Genomic DNA, 26,441 nt, shown 5'->3' on the forward strand with positions numbered 1-26,441 from the left:
TTGAATCAGTAATTAAATATTACCGTTTAGTTTTCTTTTTTATTTATATTATTCCAAAGTCACTTAGGTATATTATTTGTCAAAAAATATCACTAATTACTCTTTCCAACTTGGATTATTCATATAAAACTGTTATTGGTACAAAAATAATAATGCACAACTTTACATACATACTGTAATAATGTCAAAGTCATAACAAATACACAATCCAAAAATGTCGCCAGGACAATATAATTATAAAAAAATTAAATTCATTTGTTATAGAAACAGTTCTATTTTTATTTTTGAAAGTAGTGGTTAGAGCCAAGTTCTGTTATTCGTAAGTACAATTTACTTGAGAGTTTTTACGAGATACGAAAAAATATTTTTGGATTTGGTCAAATTTGAAATAACATAAGCAATATAGTACAGTTTCAATTGTTTATAATTAGATGTATTTAATAATGTTAAACAAAATATTATTATAATTGACTAAATATGGCTAAAACTGACCCAATTCTATATGGTCTATATAAGAAAACAGTTTGATTGCATTCCACTATCAAATTGTTTAAAATCCACTAAAACTAAAGAATATAGGTACTCGAATCATCAAAAATAAAGATAATTGTTAGTTACTAAATCTAAACTAGACTAAATAATTCGGTTTAATGTTTTTAATACTGGATTAATATTAAAATACTTCGTAGAATCATTATATACCACAGTATATACCCCAGATAGATAGTATGAAATTATAATGCAATGTGTAGGTTGCTTACTTGCCGACTACAGACGAGTTTGCACGAGAATAATGTTTTAAATAACTTTATATTTTTATGAATAAATATCAAGAATCCGGAGAGTATTTACCAACCGAGAATCTGCCCGGGCAAAGAGGAGATCCTCGAGTCCCGAAATTCCATGCCCACCGCCCTTATATTAACACTGCCTCAGCATATGAGAGTCCCGGAGGGTATGACATCCCACTTCAAGAGAATGGGTATGTAAATAACTTATTCGGTACTCATCACGAATCTTATTCTACGAGGCGTTTTTCAGCGCAAATCAATGAATTAAGTACTCGGCGTTTAGGTTGGTCATTGTTCGGCGAGTTACTCAGCAATTTAGCAAGTATCTAAAAATTACATTACATTGTCACATGTGTTTCGTTAAAGATGGCGCCACACGGTACTGAATAATAATCAGTTGTTATTTTTTATTGAAAAGTAAAATAATGGCGGGAACTTAGTTGCCAACTTATTGGAATTAAAAGCTCGTGTAAATGTCAACTTCAATCTTATTTCTAACAAATTATGTCATTACAAAGTATTTTAATTTAAATCAGCATAATATTAACATAACTTGGTCATACTATGCACGCCTATCTAGTCATATTTACATTACATGTTTTTACAAAATTGGGGTACACGAGTATAGTTACTAATACTAAATCACAATTGCAATTACTTATATATAACCATAGTTTTACTACACTATCAGTATTTCTTTAATTGTCTTGTCTCTAAATGGGAATTTAGGCCGTTTTTTTACAATATTAAAGTAGAACACGGGCATGCAGTCCACCGGATGATAAGTGGCTACTGCCGCCTATGGATCTATAATCTAGATGTATGTATAATCCACCTCAGATAAAATTGTATTTCTATCTGAGGTTGGCCACAGATTCATATCTCTTATCCCTTCACAGCGAAACAATAGGGCTTAACACTGCTATTATTAGGCAGAAATTAATGGTGGTTCTTTCAAAATGTTACTTCACTTTAAAATCGACTACACTGGCCAAGTTTGGATTGAAAAGCTTATCAATCCGAACTTTTCATACTTAAAACAGCTATGCAGAAGATACATCGATAAAACAAATCGCATTTCTATTTTCAAGATAAGACAAGTATAGAAAAACTCATTTTAAATTACATTATAACATATACACTTTTACAAATGTTACAAACAGAATCACGCGCAGCGAAAAAAGTATCTGGGGGCACGGTAGTGCCACCGCCAAGTCGAACAATAAATTACATTATTTCAAACAATAGGTACTTGACGGACACACATGTTTAGAAATCAAAATAGTAATATGGTTGATGCATTCATCTTAAGATATTGAAAAATAATGGTTTAGTACATTATATATAATTTTTACTGTCCTATTACATTAAAGTACCTTAAGATAATAATACATTATCTTTCTTAACCACGTGTGATGCCATTTGTAACTATTGTTACAGCACACAGCATTTTTGGAAATTACCACATTAAAAACAAAAGAGGTTTAACATATAAATACATAATAAATATATATACATAATTGCATATTTATCGTATAGAAATTAATATAGCTATAAACATATCAAAATCGAAAAAGACATAATAAGAAATAAAGAGAAGAATTAAAGAAGCTATGTCGAAGAAGTAAAGAGAAAGGAAGAAAGATAATGGACGCTAACGAATAATTTTATAGAGAAGAAGAAAATAAAATAAATCGACACATCATTTTAAATTCTTTCCGCAAAAATGCTAAGTGCTTAAGTTATATTAAGTTCTAAGAATATCATTGGGTATAATTGTCTATATAACTTATTAAATAAAATTTCGATAGTGGAATCCATATCGTAATACACTGTAATAAAAACATTTAAATTGAAAGAATTTGTATATTTATTTTAGATTTGTCAAAATATATATATATAGGTACATTTTAGGCTATATTCGCGTCATAATTTAATATTTAGACAAAATCAAACATTTTTATATAATAATTGTTGCAACTCTTTATTATTGGTTGCAACCCTTTTTGATTTGTCTTGGTTGGGCCAATAAATATTATGGAGCATATTATATCACACAGTTCGAATATTATGAACATATTACATAATATTATGTGACTTTGTTTTACTACATGATATTGTCAACAATATATATATATTTCAAAATTAATTTACGCGCATAGATAAATACATAGATACAAGCATAAATAATATCACTGATTTTTAATTCAGGGTCAATAAATTCGTAAATATTGTAGGTATGTAGTACCTAAAGACGCAATAAGTTTTAAACTAAAACTATTTTGTCACATACAACCCTATTTTAGTTAAATAGAAAATGTCATTGCATTAAATTAAAATAGATCCGTACTTATATCAGGAAGATATTTGAGAATACAATTCCTTAACTAATATAAGCAGATCTGAAGAATCGAGTCGATTACTGGCTTCGTTTGATCACGAATTGTCTGAAGAGATATCTGGAAACAAAAATAAAATACTACATTTATACATTACGAGCTTTTGCCCGCGCCTTCGCTCGCGTTACGAAGTAATATTTTCATCCCCTATTTTATCCCCTTGGGGGTAGAATTGATCAAAATCCTTTCTTAGCGGATACCTACGTCATAATATCTATCTGCATGCCAAATTTTAGCCCGATCCGTCGAGTGGTTTGAGTTATATATATTTAGATTTCTGTGGGTATTTGAGATTCTTGTGGGAGAGTTTTATAATATAGGTATAGCAGAGAATCATGCAGTCCATTCGATGGTTAGTGGCTACTACCACCCATGGACATGCGTTATCAACTCCATCTTTAGATTCCGATGTGAGATCGGCCACAGATGCACGGGATGCGCCGTTACTCCAGGCGACTAAGCTGGAATGCCTCGGAAAAATAAGTATCTCTTATCAAAGCTTTCAAACAGGCAGAAATAGGTGTGGCTACGATAGGAAAGCTTTAATATCTGCTTTATCACGCCTTTTAACAACACAATAAAATTAGAACCACCATTATAGAGTAAGAAATAATTGTGGTGGTGTTAATCATGCGAACCACACAGACATTTACAACTTTTTAACCCCTCCCTAAATCTTGCTTCACAAAGTAAAGTTTACACGTAGCTGGTAAAATCTATAAACCCTATACAGTTTTACTATCTTCAATCTTAAAACTTTACCCAATATTTGAGTTAACAAATGCAGATGTCACTAGACTTGGAATTAAACCAACACTCACTCATCGCAGCACAGCCCCGAACATCCTCTGCCCCCGCGACATGAGCAGCTCAACTGCACCAACTGCAGCCAGCAGCAGCAACAGCGCCAAGATAGCGAGGACAGCTCGGCATCTCTTTCTGCGACGTTCGCCTCGCGCTAGCCTTCGGGATAGGGCCTCGCCTCTAGCGCCATCTAGAGTGAAGAGCGCGCTCGCTGCCTGAAAAGAGAATAATTTCAAATTATTTTAAAAGATTTTATTTTACTTCACTTTGTAATGCAGCTAATATCTCGAATACGCTTCCACAGGGCAGCGATTTTGCTCATTTCTTTTATTTATAATTTTTTTGTGTATAGATTTAGTTTAAATAGTATTTTATTGTATTTTAAACTGTATTGTATTTTGTTTTGAGTTATCTTATATTTAAAATTCTCGTGTCAAAATCTTAGTTACCGTACTGCTCCGAAACGGCTTTACCGATTTTCACCAAATTTTATATGCATATACTGGAGTCTGGTCTGAGAATCGGCTATTATCTATTTTTCATACCCCTAAGTGATAAGGGTTGTTCACCCTTAACATTTTTTTATTTATATGGCAACACAACTTTTGCCGGGTCAGCTAGTTAATAAATAAAGATTTCACTTGTAAGTAAGTCTCAAATTTTATGCAAGTTAAATTTAACCTAGTTTCCAATTGAGCTGTAATTTTGCTTGCACATGTATTCGTATATTGTTATTAATAATGTGTCGTATCACATATAGTTATTTTTATTTTCTTTTGTTTGTGTGCTCTACATAAAAAAATGCCTCTGCACCACAGAAAACTCCTAAACACTTAATAAAGTACAAAGGAGAATGCCCATTCTTGGTACTGATTTCACTCATGCGTCAAAATGAAAGTAATATTAAAATTATTTTTTGTTTTTTTTTTACATAATTTGTCGATCAGAATAGTTTCTTTGAACAGGGGATTCCATTTAAGATAAAATAAGACGAAATGTTGATTGTTGTTCTTAAAAATTAAAATGGCGGATTTTTTTACTCGGAATTCAATAAGATCTATTAGTGTTTTGAATAATGATTTTTCTCATGCATCAAAATGAAAGTAATATTAAAATTATTTTTTGATTTTTTTACATAGTTTGTCGATCAGAATAGTTTCTTTGAACATGGGGGTTCCATTTAAGATAAAATAAGACGAAATGTTGATTGTTGTTCTTAAAAATTAAAATGGTGGTATTTTATACTCGGAATTCATTATTTTAGGTTTTTAGGATTATTTTAGGTTTTTTTCACCTAATACCTTTAAAAGTAAATGGAATATGTTAATCGAACTACATTATAGGTACCTAATATCAGTTAAAACCAACCATCAATCTATCGTCGGATATTTTCGATTTTGAGGTTATGTAACATTTCGGTAAATAACTTCAGAACCCGGGTGCTGATCTAAAAAATAATTATTAGTGGTAGTATTTGGTTAATTATACATCGTCCACAACAAGTTTCAATTTGATGCAACTCTGGACGGCGGTCCATACTTTCATGGGCATTGTCCTTTTAGAAGTCAAAATCAGGCCAATTATTTTTATTTTTAGTACTCGTATTTTCTTTCCTCGTCTTTCTTCCTTTCCTTGATCTAAATAGCGTAACTAGCATTATTACCTATACGGCACTATTAAAAAATAAAAATAATATATAAAAATCATTTATTTCTCTCATTTATTATTCATTAGCAGAAAAAATCAAATTTCCTAATTAAATTTCGTTCGTCAATAGAAAGTCGCTAGAAGATTAGACAATGTTACACAATAAAACAATTGGGGTCACAAGTAAAGGGCCAATTTAATATTTAACACATACGCGGTGGATGTGGTAACGAAAAATTAAAATTTAATTGGGAGCAAGAATAGGTGAACGTCGTAAAAATGCAATTGACATGGTTATGGGTTAGCGCCGTGACATACGGCCGGGAAGTTCGGGCAACGAAGTATCGAACATTTTTTTTATTATATGGCACTTTTTTATTATATAGGACTTTATATCCAACATGTTTTTTTTATTATATAGAAGTAGCAAACGATCATACAGTCCATCTGATAGTATGTGGCCACTGCCGCCCATGGATAAATATAACCCCTCATAAGATTACATTCCTACTTAAGGTGACCACATATACGTAAAGGGGATGCAGCATAAAATTACTTAGTTTTTTATAATTCATTGTGTCAATATTTTGGTTTTAAATCAATTTCGTTTGACCACTTCAATTTAGATTGAACATAAACGCAAGTCCTTTGCCGCGTCCGCAAGCTTACCACTTGTCACAAATATCTAATCGCAATATCTGCAAACATTTAGCTTGATCACAACCTATGCTACACACGCTTGCACACCTACACAAATCAAGCCAAACATTCATTTGAATTTCTTGTTTTGTTGAGGTTTATCTATCGTGCCGACTAATTTTATATGGCTACGTATGAGCACGACTATTCCCTTTGCCATGGATGTCATGAACACACACAGAGACAACACAAGCACCCAGACCCACTACAGACAAAAAATATCATGTACAATGAACATGATCAGAATGACTTTCAAAATCCAGGAAATTTATTAAAAAAAAATGCTGAAAGTTCGCTATTTTCGACAACAGTATGTATCACATACTGAAAATTGCAAATACAGGTTATGAAAGACATAAGCGCATACGATTACATTTTAAGTACTAAGTATTTAATAACTTTCAATACTGTATGCTATAAATAATCTTACGAAACGGCCGGGTTATGATTGAAGTATAAAATTTTATAGTATATTAAGGTCCATTTGTACTTAAATCGGTAATTATGCTTACAATAAACAACAATTTAATTTCAATTAACAAAATAGGTATATTTAAAGGACCTAAGTGCTTCGACGCCGGCGGCGCCAGCGCTACACCTATTTCTCTAATAACAGTGTTATGCGTTGCTGTTCCGGTTTGAAGGGTGTGGTAAGGGTCACATACGAGTACGTATGGGAAGCGTTCCTATTAGTTCTTAAGGGTAGCGGTGCATCTGTGGCTTTAGGTAAGACTAATGTTATTTGTTGTTGGTTATAGGCAATGTTGGTTATAGGCCTAAATGTCCATGAATGGCAGTTGTCTCTTACTGTCAAGAAGACTGTATATTCGTTAGACTAGAAACTTTATAAAAACTATATATTAGGTGGACCAAAAAGTAATCAACTTTTTTTTGTTTGAAAAACGCAATTATTTGTTAAAGAAATGTTAAACGCTAATCAACAAAATAATTTCAATAATTTTATAACCCTTTTTTACAGCGTATAAACGATAAAAGTTATTAGATTTTTTTAAGTAAAACTTTTCTAATTACGTTTTCACCTACTCTCCTACACTACTTTTCGGTCTTCCTATGATGTAAGCTTGAAGATTTAGTTCCATGCTTACAAAAATTAATTAAATCGGAACTGCAAATCGTGATAAAAGATTTTTTATATTCAAAATTGGTCAATGTCACCGCATATCCATGAAATATTATTAAGTACCTTATTTTGATTTAATGAAATAAAGTCGAAAATAAAGCAAACCACAAATAATATTCACACAAGAATGCAGATCATAAGTTGCTCATTTGTTTTCACTTATTTTAAATCGCGGTCATTTAAGTTCACAAGAATGCAGTTAATGCAGAATAACTTGTCTACATTTAATTATAAATTATTTTGATTTAACTTAAGCATTTTAAATCGCGATCATTTACCAAGGATGCTATTAACTCACACAGAGACAAGTACTCAACACTCAAACATAGAAGAGATATATAAATTGAAAATTCAGCCAAATCTTGAACCTGAACGCTTTTGTAGGGATTGTTGCGTCAGGTCGCAAAAATAACCATCGTTATAAAATGTGATAGCGTAGCTGAATTTCAGCCTCACAGTCGGAAGGTCCGAGGTTCGAATCCCAGGCTGGATTTTCAAAAATGTTATGTGTGTCTAAGAAATTAATTATCACTTGCTATGAGGGTAAAGGAAAATATCGTGAGGAAACCTACAAGCCTAATTGTTCTTTAAAAAAAGTTCTTAAATATGTGTAAAATCTATGAATTATCTTATATCTTGGTTAGTAGATTATATTTATGGCCTGGACCTAGAGTGAGAGACACTCTAAGGTAATCCGTGCGTGGGATAACAATGGGTTGACGATGTGGACAAAGTTTTCCTATATGCCAACTTAGCACCCCTCACAAAAGGACTCTTGAAGCGTCATAATACTCCAGAAATGGCTAAACAAAAATGTCTTAACCGTGTCATCGCCGTCTTCCTACCATTGTTACGTGAACAAACGCACTTAATTTGCAATAAATTTGCAACAATCCGCATTTTAGTGTTAAACTATACAGAGCTTAATATCGCAGGGTTATCATTTATCTATTGTAGTCTATTATTTATTACAATTTAATATTCATATTGTTGTCGTGCGATGGTTGATGGTTGTCTTTGTGTTTTATCTGTGCCATAGTTTTTTAAGGTTTGAGGATTAATGAAGGTGGTACAACCCTTTGTGGTTCGACATGGGTGGCACCACCGCCACACATTTCTACCTAATAACAGTAGTGTTAAGCACTGCTGAGTTCTGGTTTGAAAGGTGTGGTAAGGGAGGCATACTTTTCCGAGGCGTTCCAGCTTAGTTCGCAGATCGTGAGGCCGAGTTTCTTAACCACTAGGCTACTGTTAAAACTATAAACTGTCAGCCCTATCCCAAACTCGTTAGCCTAACAACGACGTCCACGGTAATTGACAAACCCATTATCATTTGCGTTGTGCAATAACAATGCAATATGGGTCAAGTACAAGACATATCTCAGAAAATTGTTCACGCGAACAGTGCGCCATTATTTCAAAGTGCATTGTGGTTTAAACGTAAATGTTTTGTAGCGGAAATATTGTTTTTAATAAAATGTAATGATATATTATTTCTATAACGGAGAGCTAGTTTGAATCCAGCAGTTTTTTTTTAATATAAGAGTAGCAGACGAGCATGCAGTCCACCTGATGGTAAGTGGCTACTGCCGCCCATGGACATCTGTAATCAACCCCAGATAGGATTAGATATTCCTACCTCAAGTCGGCCACAGATGCGGCGCCACCCCTGAGGACTAAGCCGGAACGCCTCGGAAAAGTCTGTCTCCCTTACCACACCCTTCAAACCGGAACACAGCAGCGCCTAACACTACTGTTATTAGGTAGAAATAGGTGTGGCGGTGGTGCCGCCGAAGTCGAACCACAAAGAGTAAATATTGAGAATTGGAAAATATAATAATTTTGTCAAATTAGGTTCAGTACTTTTTTGGGACAAAACGTAATTACATTTCGCTGTTCACCTAATTAGCCGCAATTTTTTTAATAAATCCATTATGAAATTAATAATAGTTTAAAAAAACTAAAAAACACGCTTTTACTACTTCGAACTAAAAACTAGAAAATAAATTAATCAATCATAATGAATCGCCTCAAAATAAAATTAAAATAAAATTTATGTTATTCAAATAATAATTCAATTTAGAGTAAAAAGCGTGGGGTGCTTGATATTCTAAATGTTACAATCATTCTATTGGCAATTATCTATGAGAGAATAGTTATGAACCGCAGTAAAATACAACCATCCAACAATGTCACATAGCTGCATCATTTATGGCTAAGTCACGAATCCATCAGTCCTACTGTTCAGGGTTCCTTTGTTAGCGCAGACGAGCTGACTTACTGTACGTCTGTTAATTGTTTTCGTGTAATTGCTGCACGATATTACAATATTTTGATTAGTCACGGAGTATATAAATCGTTACTTCACTAAGGATGAGATTTCGGCCATTATTGGTATATAGATTGGTACATGAAGATAGAAGAAGATTGGTACATGTAGAGAGTTTGGGGTTCGATCCCTGGCAAGACAAATATTTTAATTGATGATATATAAATCGTAACTTCTTTAAGGATGAGTTTTCGGCCATTATTAGGTAGGTATATTGATTGGTACATGAAGATACTCGATTTGAGGAACAATCATGTCGGTCGGAGATGTAGAGAGTTTGGGGTTCGATCCCTGGCCAGACAAATATTTTAATTGATGAAACAAAATTTAGGTTCTGGGTCTGGGTGTTAGTGTACAGGTCTTCGTGTACCTATAAAACCCTTTCCCTACGCAAAATATGCTTGTATGAGGGTATAACTAAAAAATATATATATTTAGAAGGTTTACAAAATAATTCTGCAAAAATAAATGTCAAAGTAACGATAACAATTTACAAGAAAAAGTAAGATAACGAGATATAAAGCATCTATCTATTCCGGTTCAAGATATAGAGCTCTGCGACACACAGACAGCGAAAGTTTAGCAATAAGGGTTTTTACCCTTTGGGCACGGAACCCTATAAAAATAAGTTAATAAAACTCTTTATGTTTCGACTTCAGAGTCATTACCGGACACACCTGTTTCTCCCCAATAAGCAGTATGAAGAGAAGCTGTGTTCTGGTAAGGGAGAGATAATTATCCGAAGCATTCCAACGCAGTCCTCATTGCTAGGATCTGTATGATACAACTGATGACTGAGCCGACTTTAGGTAACCTTGTCTGGGGTTGATAACAGATGTCCATGGGCGGCAGTAGCCACTTAGCATCAGATGGACTGCATGCTCGCCTGCTACTCCTATAAAAATCTAAGAATCAATTAGGTGTGGCTGCATACTGCCGCAGGCATCAACTACCTCTAAACATTGATAACAATTTAACTAATTAGTAATTAGCAGGAATTTCGTACGACCTCGTATGTCCCTAAAGATACAATGATATGTTGTAAACAATAAATCGGGTAATCGTACTTGTCACTTATTTGTCGTCGCTTCGGGCTCTGACTGACTGACCTTTGCTAGACATGACGTGTAGTGCTAATAATGCCCCTAGGAGTTAAATAGCTGTTACTAAGTCTGACCTGCACCTGGACGCCGTTATTCATTTACCATAAATAATCAACCCTAGATAAGATTCCTACATGATGTCGGCCACAGGTGCTACCCCTTTGTTTAAACGAGGGGGAAACCTTAAAAAATTACCCGATGCCGTGGGAGCGACACGAGGTTATGTGGGTTTCTTAACGCACTAAATCCCCCACGGTAGCCGTCCACAGCGCTGCGTAGATGACTCCGGGATCTTCAACGGAACGCAACCGGCGTTCTCTTGGCGCGTTGCCTCGTCGGGCTCCGCCCAGGTGAGCTTGACGCTCGCCACACCATCTGGTGTGCACGACGGTATGCAACCACACATACCGCCGTCCGTCCCGGGGTCGCAGGCCGAGCGGTTAGAGCTCCCACTCTTGCCGTCCGTAACGGAAGCCCCCTTTTAGTTACTTCTTACGACAGGCAGGGGTCTATTCTGGTCCCGGAACTACAGGGACCCCAAAAAATGCCCCTATGCGTTAAATAGCTGTTACTAAGTCTGACCTGCACCTGACGCCAGTATTCATTTACCTTAAGTAATCAACCCTAGATAAGATTCCTACCTGATGTCGGCTACAGATGCCATCCTTATGGATTAAGGATAAATACGTTCTTTTACAACTTTCAAAGCAACAAAGCAGCGCTGAATACTCTTGTTATTAAGCAGAAATAGGTGTAGCGGTGGTGCCGCCGAAATAAAAAATAATAATTTAAAATGTAATCGAACATTATTACGTAACAAAATACCAAACTAATCGACGTAATTAACGAACATGATATAATTTAATAAAGACACAAGATAAAAATTTAAACAGACTAGTTTTAGCGTTGCAACGAAAATCCTCTGAGTCATACATTTAAGATTGATACATGACCAACATACCTACAGACTGTTGATCAATTTCCGCCCAATGCGACTAGACCGATAAATTATATGTTACATTTTTTTACAACCGATACGGATGCTTTATTTGAAGGTTATTTACTGTTTCATGTAGTTTTTTTTATGTTTGCAAACGAACAGGTAGTTATTCGTTTTTTCCATAATATAGGGGTTCCATACGAGCATGCCGTCTATCTGCTGGTAAGTGGTCACCGCTACCCATGGACATTTGTGACCAACGCAATAGAACAGGTGTTATACTTGAAGCCCGTCACAGATGCCTTGGCAAGGCATCTGTGACGGGCTTCAAGTCCTCCTCCAAGTCAAGTCCTCCGAGTCAAGGGCTCCTGAGGACTAAGATGGTCCCTTTATTATGTACTAGCTGACCCAGCAAACTTTGTACCGCCTCAAAATCTATTTATCAAATATATTTCATATAAAATATAGCCTATGTTACTCGTGGACAATGTAGCTTACGAACGGTGAAAGAATTTTTAAAATTGGTCCAGTAGTTTTTGAGCCTATTTATTACAACCAAACGAACAAATTTATAATATTAGTGTAGATAACGGCTGACTTAGCCGGTATCCAAAATATTGTGCTTAAACCTACACGCCTGTTTGTGTGTGTGTGTGTGTGTATGTGTGTAGGTGACGTCTACGAATTTCCACTTAACCAGCGTGTTGACCATGCGCTGCAGTGTTCTGGTTTAAAGGGTGGTAAAGGAGACAAACTCGGCGTTTCACCTTAGTCCTCAAGGGTAGCGACGCATCTGTGGCCGACCCCAGGTAGGAATATCTAATCCTATCCGGGGTTGATTATGGATGTCCACGGGCGGCAGTAGCCACTTACCATCAGGTGGATTGCGTGCTCGTCTGCTATTCATATATTATAGAAAAAAAGAAACAAAATTCTGAGGAGATCCGTGCCCAGAAGTGGCACAGTAATGGGTTGATAATGATGCCTCTATTTCTAACCATCGTCACTACTAAAGGAAGCTTGCAGTAGGAAATAATGTATTACTGACACAGTGTGTGAGGAAAGCAATGAAGCCTCATTCTTCTTTTTGCTACATGAGAAACTGACTGATGCCTATTTCCGTATAATCAATGATGGATAGAAAAAGCTGAATGTTTTATGTATATGCATTGCACATTGTATGCGAGTTGTGAATATATCTGTCTGTGTATAATGTATCAGAATCTATACTGTTATATGTACATTTTTTGTTTGTTCGAATGTCAGGCAAAAAGTACTGAATCTATTTTGATGTAAATTCATTGTAAGGTTTATGTTCTATTTTAAGGCTTTTGGATAGTATCTGCTGTATATTAGTACCTACTTATCTATACTTAATAATAATATTATAAAGAGGAAAACTTTGTTTGTTTGTTTGTTTGATTGTAATGAATAGGCTCAAAAACTAATGGTCCTACTGGTGGAATCGATTAATCAAATCTATTTATCAAAATATATTTGATAAATAGATTTTGAGGCGGTAAAATATTTTCTTGAACCCATTTTCCCTTTAGTAGGTTTTCCCTACGAATCTCAGTTGATGGTTTGTAAGCAATTCTCGCTGCCCAGGCGCGTGTTGGTAGACTTCACCCAACATACGATTTTTTAATAATTTCAGGCGAGTAGGTCTCCTCACTATGTTTTCTTCGTCAAAACAAATTACCATTTATTTGTCGTACGCCAATTACACTGGCCTAATCACTTTCGCAGTTTATGAAAAACCGGCAATCACGACATCGTAACCACCCCTTCACTATATTAACAAAATGCTAGTTATGTGCATTCAAGATCAAAATCGCTAATTATAAATCATCTTAATCCGAGATGCAGCACCCCAACAAGGGTCTCGCGTGCATGAATGCGTGTAATTAACGGTTATTGCGACAACCGGCCGTGTCAAGTACGATGTCGCAACCGAATAGCGGTTATTTGTATTTTACGGTTTTCTGCTCACTATTTAGAAATTAATTAGCGCTTAAAATGACGGAAAATTGCTAAGAGCTAAGTGCCTGAGAGATCTCTTAAAATGAATGTGGTAGAAACCTTTGTGGTTCGACTCCGGCGGCACCACCGCCACACCTATTTCTACCTAATAACAGCAGTGTTAAGCGCTGCTGTCTTCTGGTTTGAAGGGTGTGGTAAGGGAGACAGACTTTTCCGAGGCGTTCCAGCTTAGTCCTCAGGGGTAGCGGCGCATCTTTTGCCGACCTCAGGTAGGAATATCTAATCCTATCTGGGGTTGATTACAGATGTCCATGGGCAGCAGTAGCCACTTACCATCAGGTGAACTGCATGCTCGTCTGCTACTCTTATATTATAAAAAAAAAAAATGTTTTTATAGTTTTACTGTTAATGATAACGACAATTTTGTTCTATTAATTGGTTTAACCACCATTTACAATATTCACGGGAAAATGTTAGTTTTGTTCGGGACCATCACTAAACGGTTAAATTTAGTAAATTCCTATGCGCATTTAATAATATGTACTGAATAGAAAACGGTCTAATCAAATTTTGTTTGTTGCACCACCGATAGATTTTCATCAATGTACGGTGATTGAAAATTAAAAGGGAGGGACAGTGGCAGGCTCTCGCAAGCTGTCGCTAGTGATCACCGTCGACTTTTCAACAGTCAACGATCATCGCTGACTGTAGTCGTCAGCTGTCGCCACCAACGAAATAACGCGATCGCCGTTTTGCAATTATATCGTTTTCGGTCGCAGTCAACTGCCGCCGGTCACCGTCGCCAGCGCAGGCTGTTTATCTTCAAAACCTTGATACATTTAATCGTGTGCTAAGTTCACGAGTAAATAATAAAAAGTTGCAACAACCATAACATGCCCCATCTAGTACATCTGTCACATATATCCTTGTATTATATTGCAGTATTTAAAACATATTTATAAAAACAATTTCATTACACATATTCACTCATTTGCATATTAAGCAAGCTACAATAATTTTATCTTTTACGATCATCTGAAGCGTGGAAAACGTGAGTTATTTAAATGAGACGACAACGACGACGACGTTTATGTTGATGTTGCAATGGAATGGAATTTTAATATTTGGACAAATAAATAATTTGTTACCATCATCAACCCATTACTGTCCCACTACTGGGCACGGGTCTCCTCTCAGAATGAGAAGGATTAGGCCATAGTCCCCCGCGCTGGCCAAGTGCGTATTGGTAGACTTCACATACCTTTAAGATTTTTTTTTATAAATCTCTCAGGTATGCAGGTTTCCTCACGATGTTTTCCTTCACCGTTTAAGCAAGTGATAATTAATTTTTAAATAATTTGTAACGGAAGTTATAAATAATACCAACGTCCATGGACATATTTTTTACAAGATTGAAGTACTTAGAAAATGAGCATGCAGCCCAACTGATGGTAAGCACTTAGCACAGTATGGATATCTGTAACAAACTCCAGTTTTTCTTGAAGCAGATCACAGATGTGTTCCCCATCTTGTTTCTCGAGGACTTGGATGTTCGCGTCATGTGTAAGTCAGTCGGCATCAACAGTCTTCCACCGAATAGCAAGAGCTTAATACTAATAAATAATAGTTAAATAAAAATTATAAAACACGCTTTTATTGCTAATCGAACTAAAAACTAGAAAATATTTTTAATGACAAAAAGTATAATAGTAAAGAGTTTCAATTCAGAGTAAAAAGCGGGGGGTGCTTGGAAATGTCTAGCGTAAACAACTCACGATGATCGGCGTATGATCATAGTGCCATGCTTAACCACTGACTGAGAATCCGGAAGCGAAAAACCGGAAAACGGTTTCGTAATAACGGTTTAGAATAACCGGTTTACTTTAACGGTTATATATCAATTACGTTACTAGAGTGGCGGTAACCAAATGGACTGTTACAGGATCTGTAACAGATTACATATTAGCTGGTTTACTTTAAACATGTCTCGTTTGCAAACTTGATACGAAACGAGGATAGAGGTGTTACGGTTAGGTAAAGAAGAGTTGGTGTTCTACTTGCTTCCCAATATTATTCTCTATCCACACGCTGACAAGCAGATAGCCAAGGTGTTGAAACTCTCAATCGAGGGGCACATCTGATTTTTTAAAGTTGTTTGCTTTATTTCATATTTATATTTATAAATTAATAACTTGCTCTAATGGTAACGGAAAACATCGTGAGGAAACCTGCATACCTGAGTAATCTTAAAAAAATGATTTCAAGGATATGTAAAGAATACCAATACTGGACCAGCGCAGTGGACTATGGCCTAATCCCTCTCGATTGAGAGATATGTTGACGTGAGATGTTACGTTTTAGTAAAGAAGAGTCAATGTGTTCCACTTATTTCCCAAACATTATGCTGTATCCACACTCGTGACATGCTACAAACTTAAAATCTTTACAAACGCAGAAACGTGTAGAAGCGTTGCAAGCACATTTAGTAAATTTCCTTTGAATTGCTAAAAACTGACACTCCATTGGATTGGCTACAAGCGCTTACAAACCTACATAAACAAAGTCAAACACTATATCCCCAAGTTTAAATTTGTAATCGCTTGGCTTTGCAAAGCGGACGCGAATATATTCCCCACTTTTATTTAATTTTATCTCTTAAGAGAACATACGACAAAATTTACATAAATATGTGATTAATAATTATTAATTAGCATTATAATAATATTATGTTTTTAATGATTAAGTAACTGATTTAACTTAGCCCCATACACAGTAGCATATCATCAATAAATAATATTATATAATTATGATTTTGGACTAATATTATCGCGGAATTGAGACATTTTAATACGTAATGGATATCATGATGCAGGTTTTTAATTTCCTTATTTCCGATTTCGACCAAGTTGCATGGTTACGGCGGTACTCTCGAAAAATGTGTAAAAACAATCGACGTAAAACTATTATGGTCCCACTGCTGGGCACGGGTCCTATCACAGTGGGGTATGAAGCCACAATCCATCTCGCTTGCCAAATGCAATTAGTTTCTAAAACATTTTGAATCCTTTTTATAAAGTACTCAATATAGGTTCTTTCACACATATGCCTTGCTACTCCCAACCCCTAATTTTTCGCTTCCGAAAAGTATTTCTCCTTTGCCACACCCTTCAAAAACACAACAGCGCTTCACATTGCTGTTATTACGCAAAAAAGGTGTGATACCACCAGAGTTGAACCACAAATAGTTCGACCGCCTTATTTATGCCTTTCATATTTTTATGTTCATGTTATACAATAACTTAATTGGTACAAAATAAATAAATCCCACATAGAACCGAAAAAGGCGTGCATTTTTATGAGTATGTGCGCTCCTATTTTATTATTGTGTACTTGATCGGTAGCCATTTCTCTTTTCTCATACATACTACTAAATCTGAAGTCTGTCTGTTGGTTTAAGTCAATTAAATGTTTTGTCTTGAAATGACAAGGGAAATATAAAGTACAGTAGCATTCGGAGAGTGTTATATCCAAAACTTAATTAAAAACAAGATTGAAGTTTTGAATCCTGTATAACAAAGTTAACCTAATCTTAATCGTACAATACAATGTTCTAAACCTTTTTCATTATGAACTTAATTTAAAAGTCACATATAGAGACTAACGAGTACAAGCCTCCTTTTCCGAGTCAATTTCATTCACATGTCAAATTATTACTAGTTTTTTTGCTTATATCAAAAGCGAACGACGTCGCGGCAAAGGCCTTTACACAAAAATGTATAACTTGACCAAATCTCTTAGAGGTCCCTGTCAAATAAAATGTGGACCATTCAAACCCACACACTTATGTCGGAGTTAACACCCACCTTCTTATAAATATTGGCGCCGGTTGCGTTTATTTAAATTGATAATTTATATTATGTAAAGAGACAAAGAAGAGAGAAGAGTCTAGTTGTACTGTTTACTAACGTCCGTTATTAATAATTAATCTATCAAATGTTTTTCTTTCCAAAGATTTAAAAAAGTATGCCTATAAGGGATTGTCAAATTACGATTTTTTTATAATATAGAAGTACCTAATAAACGAACATGAAGTCTGGGCTGATAGTAAATGACCACTCCCGGCTATGGACAATTGGACATCAATAAACCCCGATTTGCAAATTATTAGGCAAAAAAGTGTAGCGGTGATACCGCCAGAGTCGAACCACAAAGGTCCCTATCACCTATAATGGATCTTTGTAAAGCGACACTCGGATAGATGGATTATAAATAATGAGCGTAAGCTCAACAATACTTGGCTTATTTAACAATATGTTGTGATATTTTTATTAATGAAATTAAATGTAATTAAAATTTTATAAAGACATTACCAACGCACTTGAGAATGTTACTAGTAGCATCTTCTATATTCCAGAGTATATAAATCGCTTACTAATACGCCATACGCGTATAACTTGGGCCATACCATACCATAAAATAATGAAGATGTCTATAAAATACGCAATAAATAATGAACATATATTACCTTACATCACCTATTACGATATCACACTTAACTCGAGATTCGTTTAACTCTGTAGCTGTCAACGAAGTGTCAGTTACCACTGAAAGTACAGTTAACTTCTTTTTTTATATACCTAATATAGGAGTAGCAGACGAGCATGCAATCCACCTGATGCTAAGTGGCTCCTGCCGCCCATGGACAGCTGTAATCAACCACAGATAGGATTAGATATTCCTACCTGAGGTCGGCCACAGACGCACCGCTGCCTCTGAGGACTAAGATGGAACGCCTCGGAAAAGTCTGTCTCCCTTACCACACTCTTCAAACCGGAACACAGCAGCGCCTAACACTGCTGTTATTAGGTAGAAATAGGTGCGGCAGTGGTGCGGCGGAGTCGAACAACAAAGGGTTCTACCTTAAACCTTTTGATTGCGAAATCTCAAATAACCTGTATTCGTATTAGATGTTATTCTTACCTTTTCCATATTTTAGTCATATAGACAGATAGCATAATTAGGCAATTATACTAATACCGTCAATATTTTGAGTTAATTATAAATACTAATTAGAATGTTTATGTCTGTCAACATGGCGACATCACTTGTGAAATCATATCTCGTAGTCCTATTGAATTAATTAATTAGACACGTGAGAAATTAAGATATGTTGTAGTAAAATAATTTAATTATCATCGATCAACCATGAAGCGCGGTTCGAAAAACTGATCTACTAAGTTAAGCAACGCTGGACGCGGTAGGCAGCTGGATGGGTGACCATTAGTGGTTAAGTTAGTGGTCGTAATTATATTGACGAGGTTCGAATAGATCTATTAAGTTAAGCAACGCTGGGCGCGGTCTGGAGGTGGATGGGTGACCGTTAGTAGTCGAAATTCCATTGACATAATAAACAACAGAATCATATTGTTAAACGACTATAAAACAAGAAATAAGGGATTGCAACATCACACCCTTTTACTAAAATCAATAAGGGCACTTACAAATACTTATCTTAACTTCAAGACAATAAAATACCAAAACCTACCACACGCCCTAAGAGGCTTCGACCACACGCCCTCAATTTATATCAGTGTTGCAATATAAATGTGAATATCTCAGACAAAAACAAGCTAGACTGAGTATTTCCGTTATGATCCTTATTGCCAATGTTATGTTATGTTATTAATGTCTTGAGTTTGATATCGTTTCCAATAAACTATTATATTAAATCGACATCGATTCTCGTCGGCGTCTGGAAGAGAATTGTGTGAACGCGGTAAGTCTTTGCTGGTGGGTAAGAGATAGACATTGACACTGTCAATCTGACTACTGCCACGATGACAGCGTCAATGACAGCAAGGGAGATCCCTTGCTGTCATTGACGCTGTCGCGACGCCTAAATAAGACATTTTCAAACCTTAAAGCATATTAAAGAATATCAATTTGCACAATACATGAACATAAAATCAGTAAAATGCAAAATACTACTATCGTGTAGTGCAAAAAATTCAGACGTTATTTTGTTTTAGACGTTTATACAAAAACAACAATTTATATACAACGAAGTTAAAGGGGGTCAAAAATGGGTTGAATTGCTTCGAGAAAAGTATGATACAGCCGTGGCTCGACTTGGCGAAGGCACTGCCGTGCCTTCAAATGCCAATAACATGTGTGACATTAAATAATGAAAATATACGTAGAAATTACTTAAAGATATCATTTTGCCGCATTCATAATCTACCATGGGAAACAAAGTCAAAGTAGTGTTTAAATTCAATATTGTGCGGGGCGTTTTTTATTTTATTTAAAATAGCCTTGTCTTTCTTTTTGGTCTGAGAAGACCATAATATCAAGACTGGACCAACATCGCGGAAAGTACCCAAAGTATGTAATTCGACTTGTCAAGTGCAAGGAGATTTCCATATATTACCATATTCTTGACAGAAAAAACATTGGTAGGTGACATTGAGGTAGAACCAGTATGGTGGGACCGGGAAGGTACCTCTGTCACACCTATTTACAGTATGAATGTGGTAGGGTCCTAAGGTCGACCACAGATGCGTTGTTACTCCTGAGGACTAAGTAAGAAAGAACTCCTTGGACATACTTATGTCTCCCTTACCATACGCTTCAAACCATAACACAGAAACGCTTAAATCTGTTTTTATAAGTCAGAATTAAGTGACTCTACCTTGCTATATTTTTCAAACCTGAGAATACCGCTTAACGTCGCTGTTATAAGAATTATTTGACGGTAAGTTTAAATTTTTCACTGATTTCAAAAAAGGAGGTTCTGTATTCGACCGCTATGTAGGTATGTGTATGTATATATACATATGTATGTCCGCGATTTTCTCAAAAACTACTCATCCAATTTTATAAATATGAATTAGTTGACAATTTGACATGTTAGGCTGACTGGAAAGCCTATGTTTTATATTCGATGCCCTGTGACTTAAAATATTCTTTACAATGTGTCAAAAATTATACAATTAATTAATTGCATACTTTTTGATTCTTCCATTACATAAAGAAAAGAAAACGTTATCAAAAGATAAGCCATATTAGAAACAAAACACACTTTTTCGTGAGAACAATGTTCATTAGTACTTTCAATTTTGTTTTGTCATTTAACTATAATATCAGATTAATTCAATGCTTTGAAATTATATTAAATACTCTTAGATGAGTAAAATACATAGATTGATCGCTCCTAACAAGAAAGTATAACCATCTTTGAGAATTGAAATTATTGGGTAAATAAAGTTTTGCCACGTCTCGCTTCTAAAAAGTCCCTAAAATGTTTGAAATATTTATTTATTACGTAAATTACGTAGCATTAGTTATTTATACAACAATTTTCTGTAAAAATGTTTTCTATTTGTCTAGAATTCAAAAAAAGAATGACAAAATCAACCTTATGTTAATTCAATTTCAAGGCAGTCATGTATCTTTCTATTTTACTTATCTGAGTTAATACTAGAATGTATAAATGGCCTGTCTTAAAATCGTGGAGTTGGGAAATATATAATAGCTAAATTGATGTAAATTGCCGTGGAGACGAGAACGGATGTTGAGTGATTGTGTGATCGAAGGCCATTTTGGTAGCACAGATAATGAATAAAATTGTTGTGATTAGGTGTCTCATATTGAATGCCATATAGAGCGATAGTCAAGAAAAATACAAAGACGATAATATGTGTTTGCATAAATGAATGTATAACACAGTGATAGCCTAGTGGTTAAGAAAGTCTACCTACTGATCGAGGGGTCCGTGATTCAAATCCCAGGCACGCACTACTGATTTTTCAGTTATATGCGTATTATAAATTAATTACTCGACGACCCGCGTGGCGGAGCGGCCACCATACCGGTCTGACGCGCAAAGGGTCCCGGGTTCGATTCCCAGCCAGACAGATATCTAAATGATGAATTTAGATTTCTGTTTCTGGGTCTGGGTGTTTGTGTATTTGTCTATGTGTGTGTCCATAACACCCACGAGTGTAAAAAGCGTTTAATTATTACTTGCGTAGAACGGTGAATATAACGATCGTAGGGAAACCTGCATAGCTAAGAAATCTTAAAAAAAAGACCTCAAAGGTATGTGAAGTCTTCCAATTCGAACTTGGCCAGCGCGGTGGACTATCGCCTAATATTTCTCACTCTGAGAGAAGACCCGTGCCCGGCAGTGGGACAGTAATTAAACAGTACTTTGGCATGCCCTCCAGCCCAAACGGTTTGACAGATTTAAACTTAAGAGGTGTGGTTGGATTCCTCTTAATTGTGGCAGTAACATATTATAATTTTAAGCGTAGCTTTTATAATAATTACTAGTTATTACAACTTTTATAAATACATATGTCATTTTTAAAACATATTGCGCAATACCCTATACTTGATGTGTGAGGCATAGATTAGTAAAGATACTTCGCCGCCTTGAAATTGAATGAAGCCGCAAATGGCTTATTATAGTAAGTTCTTTTTTTGAATTCTTGACAAATAAATTCATTTTTAGAGAAAATTTACGAATAAATAACTAATACTACGTAATTTACATGATAATTAAATAATTTATAATAATAATTTCAAATATTCTAGGGACATTTTAGCACCGAGACGTGGCAAAACTTTATTACGCAACTATTTCAATTCTCAAACTGGGTACATTTTCTTGTTAGGAGTGAGTAATCTTTACTAATCTATGGTGTGAGGTTATTCTTTTAAAATGAAGCGAGATTCTAAGATCTCATACACAAAGAGGGATTAATACGAGATTACTAACCTTATTCACTTTAGTATAAATATTAAAAATCAAAAAAGAAATCGGTTTGTTTTAACAACACACACAAACAACAGAACAACAGTTATGATGTTATCACTGTCGTATCTTGTTTATTACGAAGGCATTACGTAAAGTGATCAAATCTACAATTGTTATGCATAATTGTTATGTTTATGTGATTTAAACTAGTGAGAACAATCTGTGTGAATGCTATTAATTAAGATTTTCTAATCAACATTCTAATTATTTAATATTACCTATACGAAGAGTAAAGTGTAGTTTGATAATTTGATAATGCCTACATCTATACCTATAGATCTACTCTACACAAGGTTTTTGTGTATAATATTAAAAAAAACTTATGTTCATGGTGTGGTCACATCTACACATCTGATGTTCAATACTTAATAAAAGACTTTAAGAAAAAAAGGAAAGTAATGTAGTTCCCTACATACATAGCCTAGTGGTTAAGAAACCGGCCTCTCGATCGAGGGGTCCGAGGTTCAAATCCCAGGCACGCACCTCTGATTTTTCAAAGTTATGTGCGTATTATCACTTGCTAAAGGGTGAAGGAAAACATCGCGAGGGAACCTGCATACCTGAGAGACTTATATTAAAAAAAAAATCTCAAAGGTATGTGAAATCTACCAATACGCACTTGGCCAGCGCGGTGGACTATGGCCTAATCATTCTAATTCTGATAGGAGACCCGTGCCCAGCAGTGGGACAGTAATGGGTTGATGATGATGAATGTAGTTCCCACAATTTTGACGATTCTATCGACATCTCATAATTATGCTAAGTTCCGTCAAACCATATGGGCTGTCTTGCTTAAGAATGAGACATACCTACATACAAGCGTTAAACGACATTCTATAGAAAAACATTCCCCTCCGCGCTTTAGACATCCCGAGCACCCAACCCAAAACCGCCAATTAGGACTAAACATCGAAAACAATTTATCACAACGTACAATTTTAACGAGACAACAGATACTTGATGCAATTACATTTATCTAGACCAGGGGTGGCAAACTACGGCCCGCGGGCCATCTCCGGCCCGCGGGCGGTTACAATCCGGCCCGGGAGCACCGGGCATTGAAAATTTTACCTAGTCAGAAATAAGTAAAAATTACATAGATAGATAGATAGATAGAATACTCTTTATTGCACACTTACAGTTGAATTTAAATAATAGCAAAATACATACACAGGTCAAACAGTATGCAATAGGCGGTCTTATCGCTAAGTAGCGATCTCTTCCAGACAACCTATGCATGAAAAAGAAAAGAGAGACAAGCGGAGGAAGAAGGTTAGTGTGCGCGAAGTTAGAGAAGGAATAGGTTATGAAGGACAGGATACATGTAGTACATTAGTGTTAAAACAATAATATGTGAAACAATTAAATACAAGCAACAGAAAATGATAAAAAAATACATAATATATTACGAAATGTAAACAGTTTATTTTTTTTTTTGCATTTTACATATCGAAGTAGCAGACGAGCATGCAATACACCTTTGGGAAAAGGCTGTGTGCTCGAACCTACCGATTTTTCGGTATTGCTACCGTTTTGGCCCTGTCCTACCGAAATAACGAAATGCATTGATTTTTCCACGATTTTTGAGGATGTAAATTATCCCGACGTTTTCACCGATTTTTGATGCAGAGTGGCAAATTTTAAGAAATTGTTAAAAACTATTTTGGGATGAAATCAGTTTAGTAAATCGATAGATAGTCCAGTATCAGCGAAATAAAAAGGAGGACGAAATAATCTGTGAAATATAGGTATGTCAAGGAAAAAAAAATAATAAAGGTCGCCAAAATTGAATATTGTATTATTATTGTGTCATATACCGATTTTGGGTACAAATATACCGATTTTAGTGGGCAACTCTACCGATTTCCTTTATTTTCGTTTTAGAACACTGGTAATAGGCTATTGCCTATAGACGTCTAAAATCAACCTCAGATAAGATTCCCACCTGAGATCGGCCACAGATGCGTCGCTACCCCTGATGACTAAGAATGCCTAAGATGACTAAGAGAGATGAAAACATACACACACATACACGCTTGGATTTTAAAACCCAGGAGATGTCCCACGGCTGACTATCCTCTTATCCCACCTAACACCACAGGGATTATAGGAGCGGCTGAAAAACAGCGCTACTCGAATCCCTGATTCTGAGACAGCAATGCTGAGCCGAATTCCTTTTGTCATATTAATATTACTGTAAAATGTACATTTATTCTTTGTGTAAACTATGTTATTATGGCAATAAACGTTTATTATTATTATTATTATATTAGTTTATAAAATTATTGAAGAAAAACAGAAAGCCATAGATTCTTGTAAATATTATGTCTCGTAGTAAACTTTTCCCATCCCTAATCTAGACGAACTATATTAAAACGAGATTATTTCGATATAATTGGCTCAACTCCTCACGTACATTGAGTAACCATAAATATTACTCCACGACGTGTAGTGATTAGTAGCCCAGTTGTAGAATGACATCTTTGGTATAATGCTCGTTATTTACGAATAAATAGCATTAAGCAACCGTCGTTACTGTCCCACTGCTGGGCACGGGTTCCTACCCTAAACTGTTTAGGGCATAGAGTAAAGCGTATCAAGTGCGGAGTTATAGAATACGGACCATTGAGAATTTTTTATTTGTATTTGTTTTATAGTAGCCAGCTTTTTTCAAGTGTCTATCTATTACGGTTCAAAAGATAGAGCCTTTTGACAGACAGAAAGACAGCAGAGGCATGTTAAGAGGGTTTTTTTAAACCTTTTGGGTACGGACCCTAAAAATATGAACTTGGAAATTTGACCTCAACCTCGATGGACCTCGGTGACCTAGAAATTAACAAATTTTAATATTTGGTAGGCAAAAATAATAATATCATTAAAAAAATAATAAATCAATTATTAATAACAGACCTAAGCCACTAAGGTCATGATAAAACCTACAATTGTAACTTATTCTGCACATGTGTTTGTGTGTGTGTGTGTGTGTGTGTGTGTGTGTGTGTCTTTAAAATAAGTTATCACAAACATACACGTCGTACGCATTGATTAATCGCAAAACAACTAAATTACGATGTTCGGTTACAAAATAGAACGATAAATACTGTTTACATCTACATTCAAAGCTATTTAGATTTATAACTTCATTGTACAAACATTGTTAGTTCAAAATAAATAGCCTTGTCTATAATGAATTATAAGTTTTAAGTGAAATATATATTACTTATCTACTTAAAATAAATGTTCGTAAATATTTGCAAGTAAATATACGGGTACGCTCGGGGAAAAAATGTTTAAGCGTCGCAATATTTTTAAGCTTTGGTAAATAAAGTTGAAGTTTGTCTGTATTTATTATCATACATGTCTATTTCTTACTTAGTATATATATTAAGTTACTTTTTTACCTCACTGAGGAGGATTATTTTTATTTGAGCATCTGTAGGTATGTGTAAGTAAGTTTTTGACACACCTATAGCCGTTTGACGGATCCTAACATAATTTTGAGGTGTATTTAAAATCTTCAAAATTTCGGAGTGACATAAGCTATATTTTTGAGTAGTATGGAATTTATTTATGTTTTTATAAGAATTGCAAGTACGAACCAATTTGGCAAAAGGCAAATTTTAATGACACTTTCAAGATTTATTCTTACCATTACATATTTTTTCGACAAGATACCGATGTGTTACGCAGAAGATAATCTAAAAAGAAATATCAAGTATCGTATTCTTGCAAATCGAATTCAATTCTGTTTTATTCCGGATTAATCGTGTCGCAAGTTTTGCAA

At 35.2% G+C, this 26,441-nt stretch overlaps 1 protein-coding gene across 1 annotated transcript in view; it reads right to left on the minus strand.

The window, feature by feature from the left end:
• Positions 1 to 2,812: 2,812 nt before the first annotated feature.
• Positions 2,813 to 26,441, minus strand: part of LOC140752071 (uncharacterized) — a 102,478-nt gene continuing 78,849 nt past the window's right edge. The window contains exons 6-7 of the mRNA XM_073086223.1: positions 4,012 to 4,209; positions 2,813 to 3,250 (exon numbers count right to left, since the gene is read on the minus strand). Of these exons, the coding sequence (XP_072942324.1) occupies positions 4,012 to 4,209 (198 nt within the window). The 3' untranslated portion in view covers positions 2,813 to 3,250. The remainder of the gene's footprint in view (positions 3,251 to 4,011; positions 4,210 to 26,441) is intronic.

This window comes from Epargyreus clarus, unplaced genomic scaffold (genome assembly GCF_041222505.1).
Source record: "Epargyreus clarus isolate Ecla_fem2 unplaced genomic scaffold, WU_Ecla_fem_2.2 ptg000024l, whole genome shotgun sequence".
In the NCBI taxonomy this organism is placed as follows: domain Eukaryota; kingdom Metazoa; phylum Arthropoda; class Insecta; order Lepidoptera; family Hesperiidae; genus Epargyreus; species Epargyreus clarus.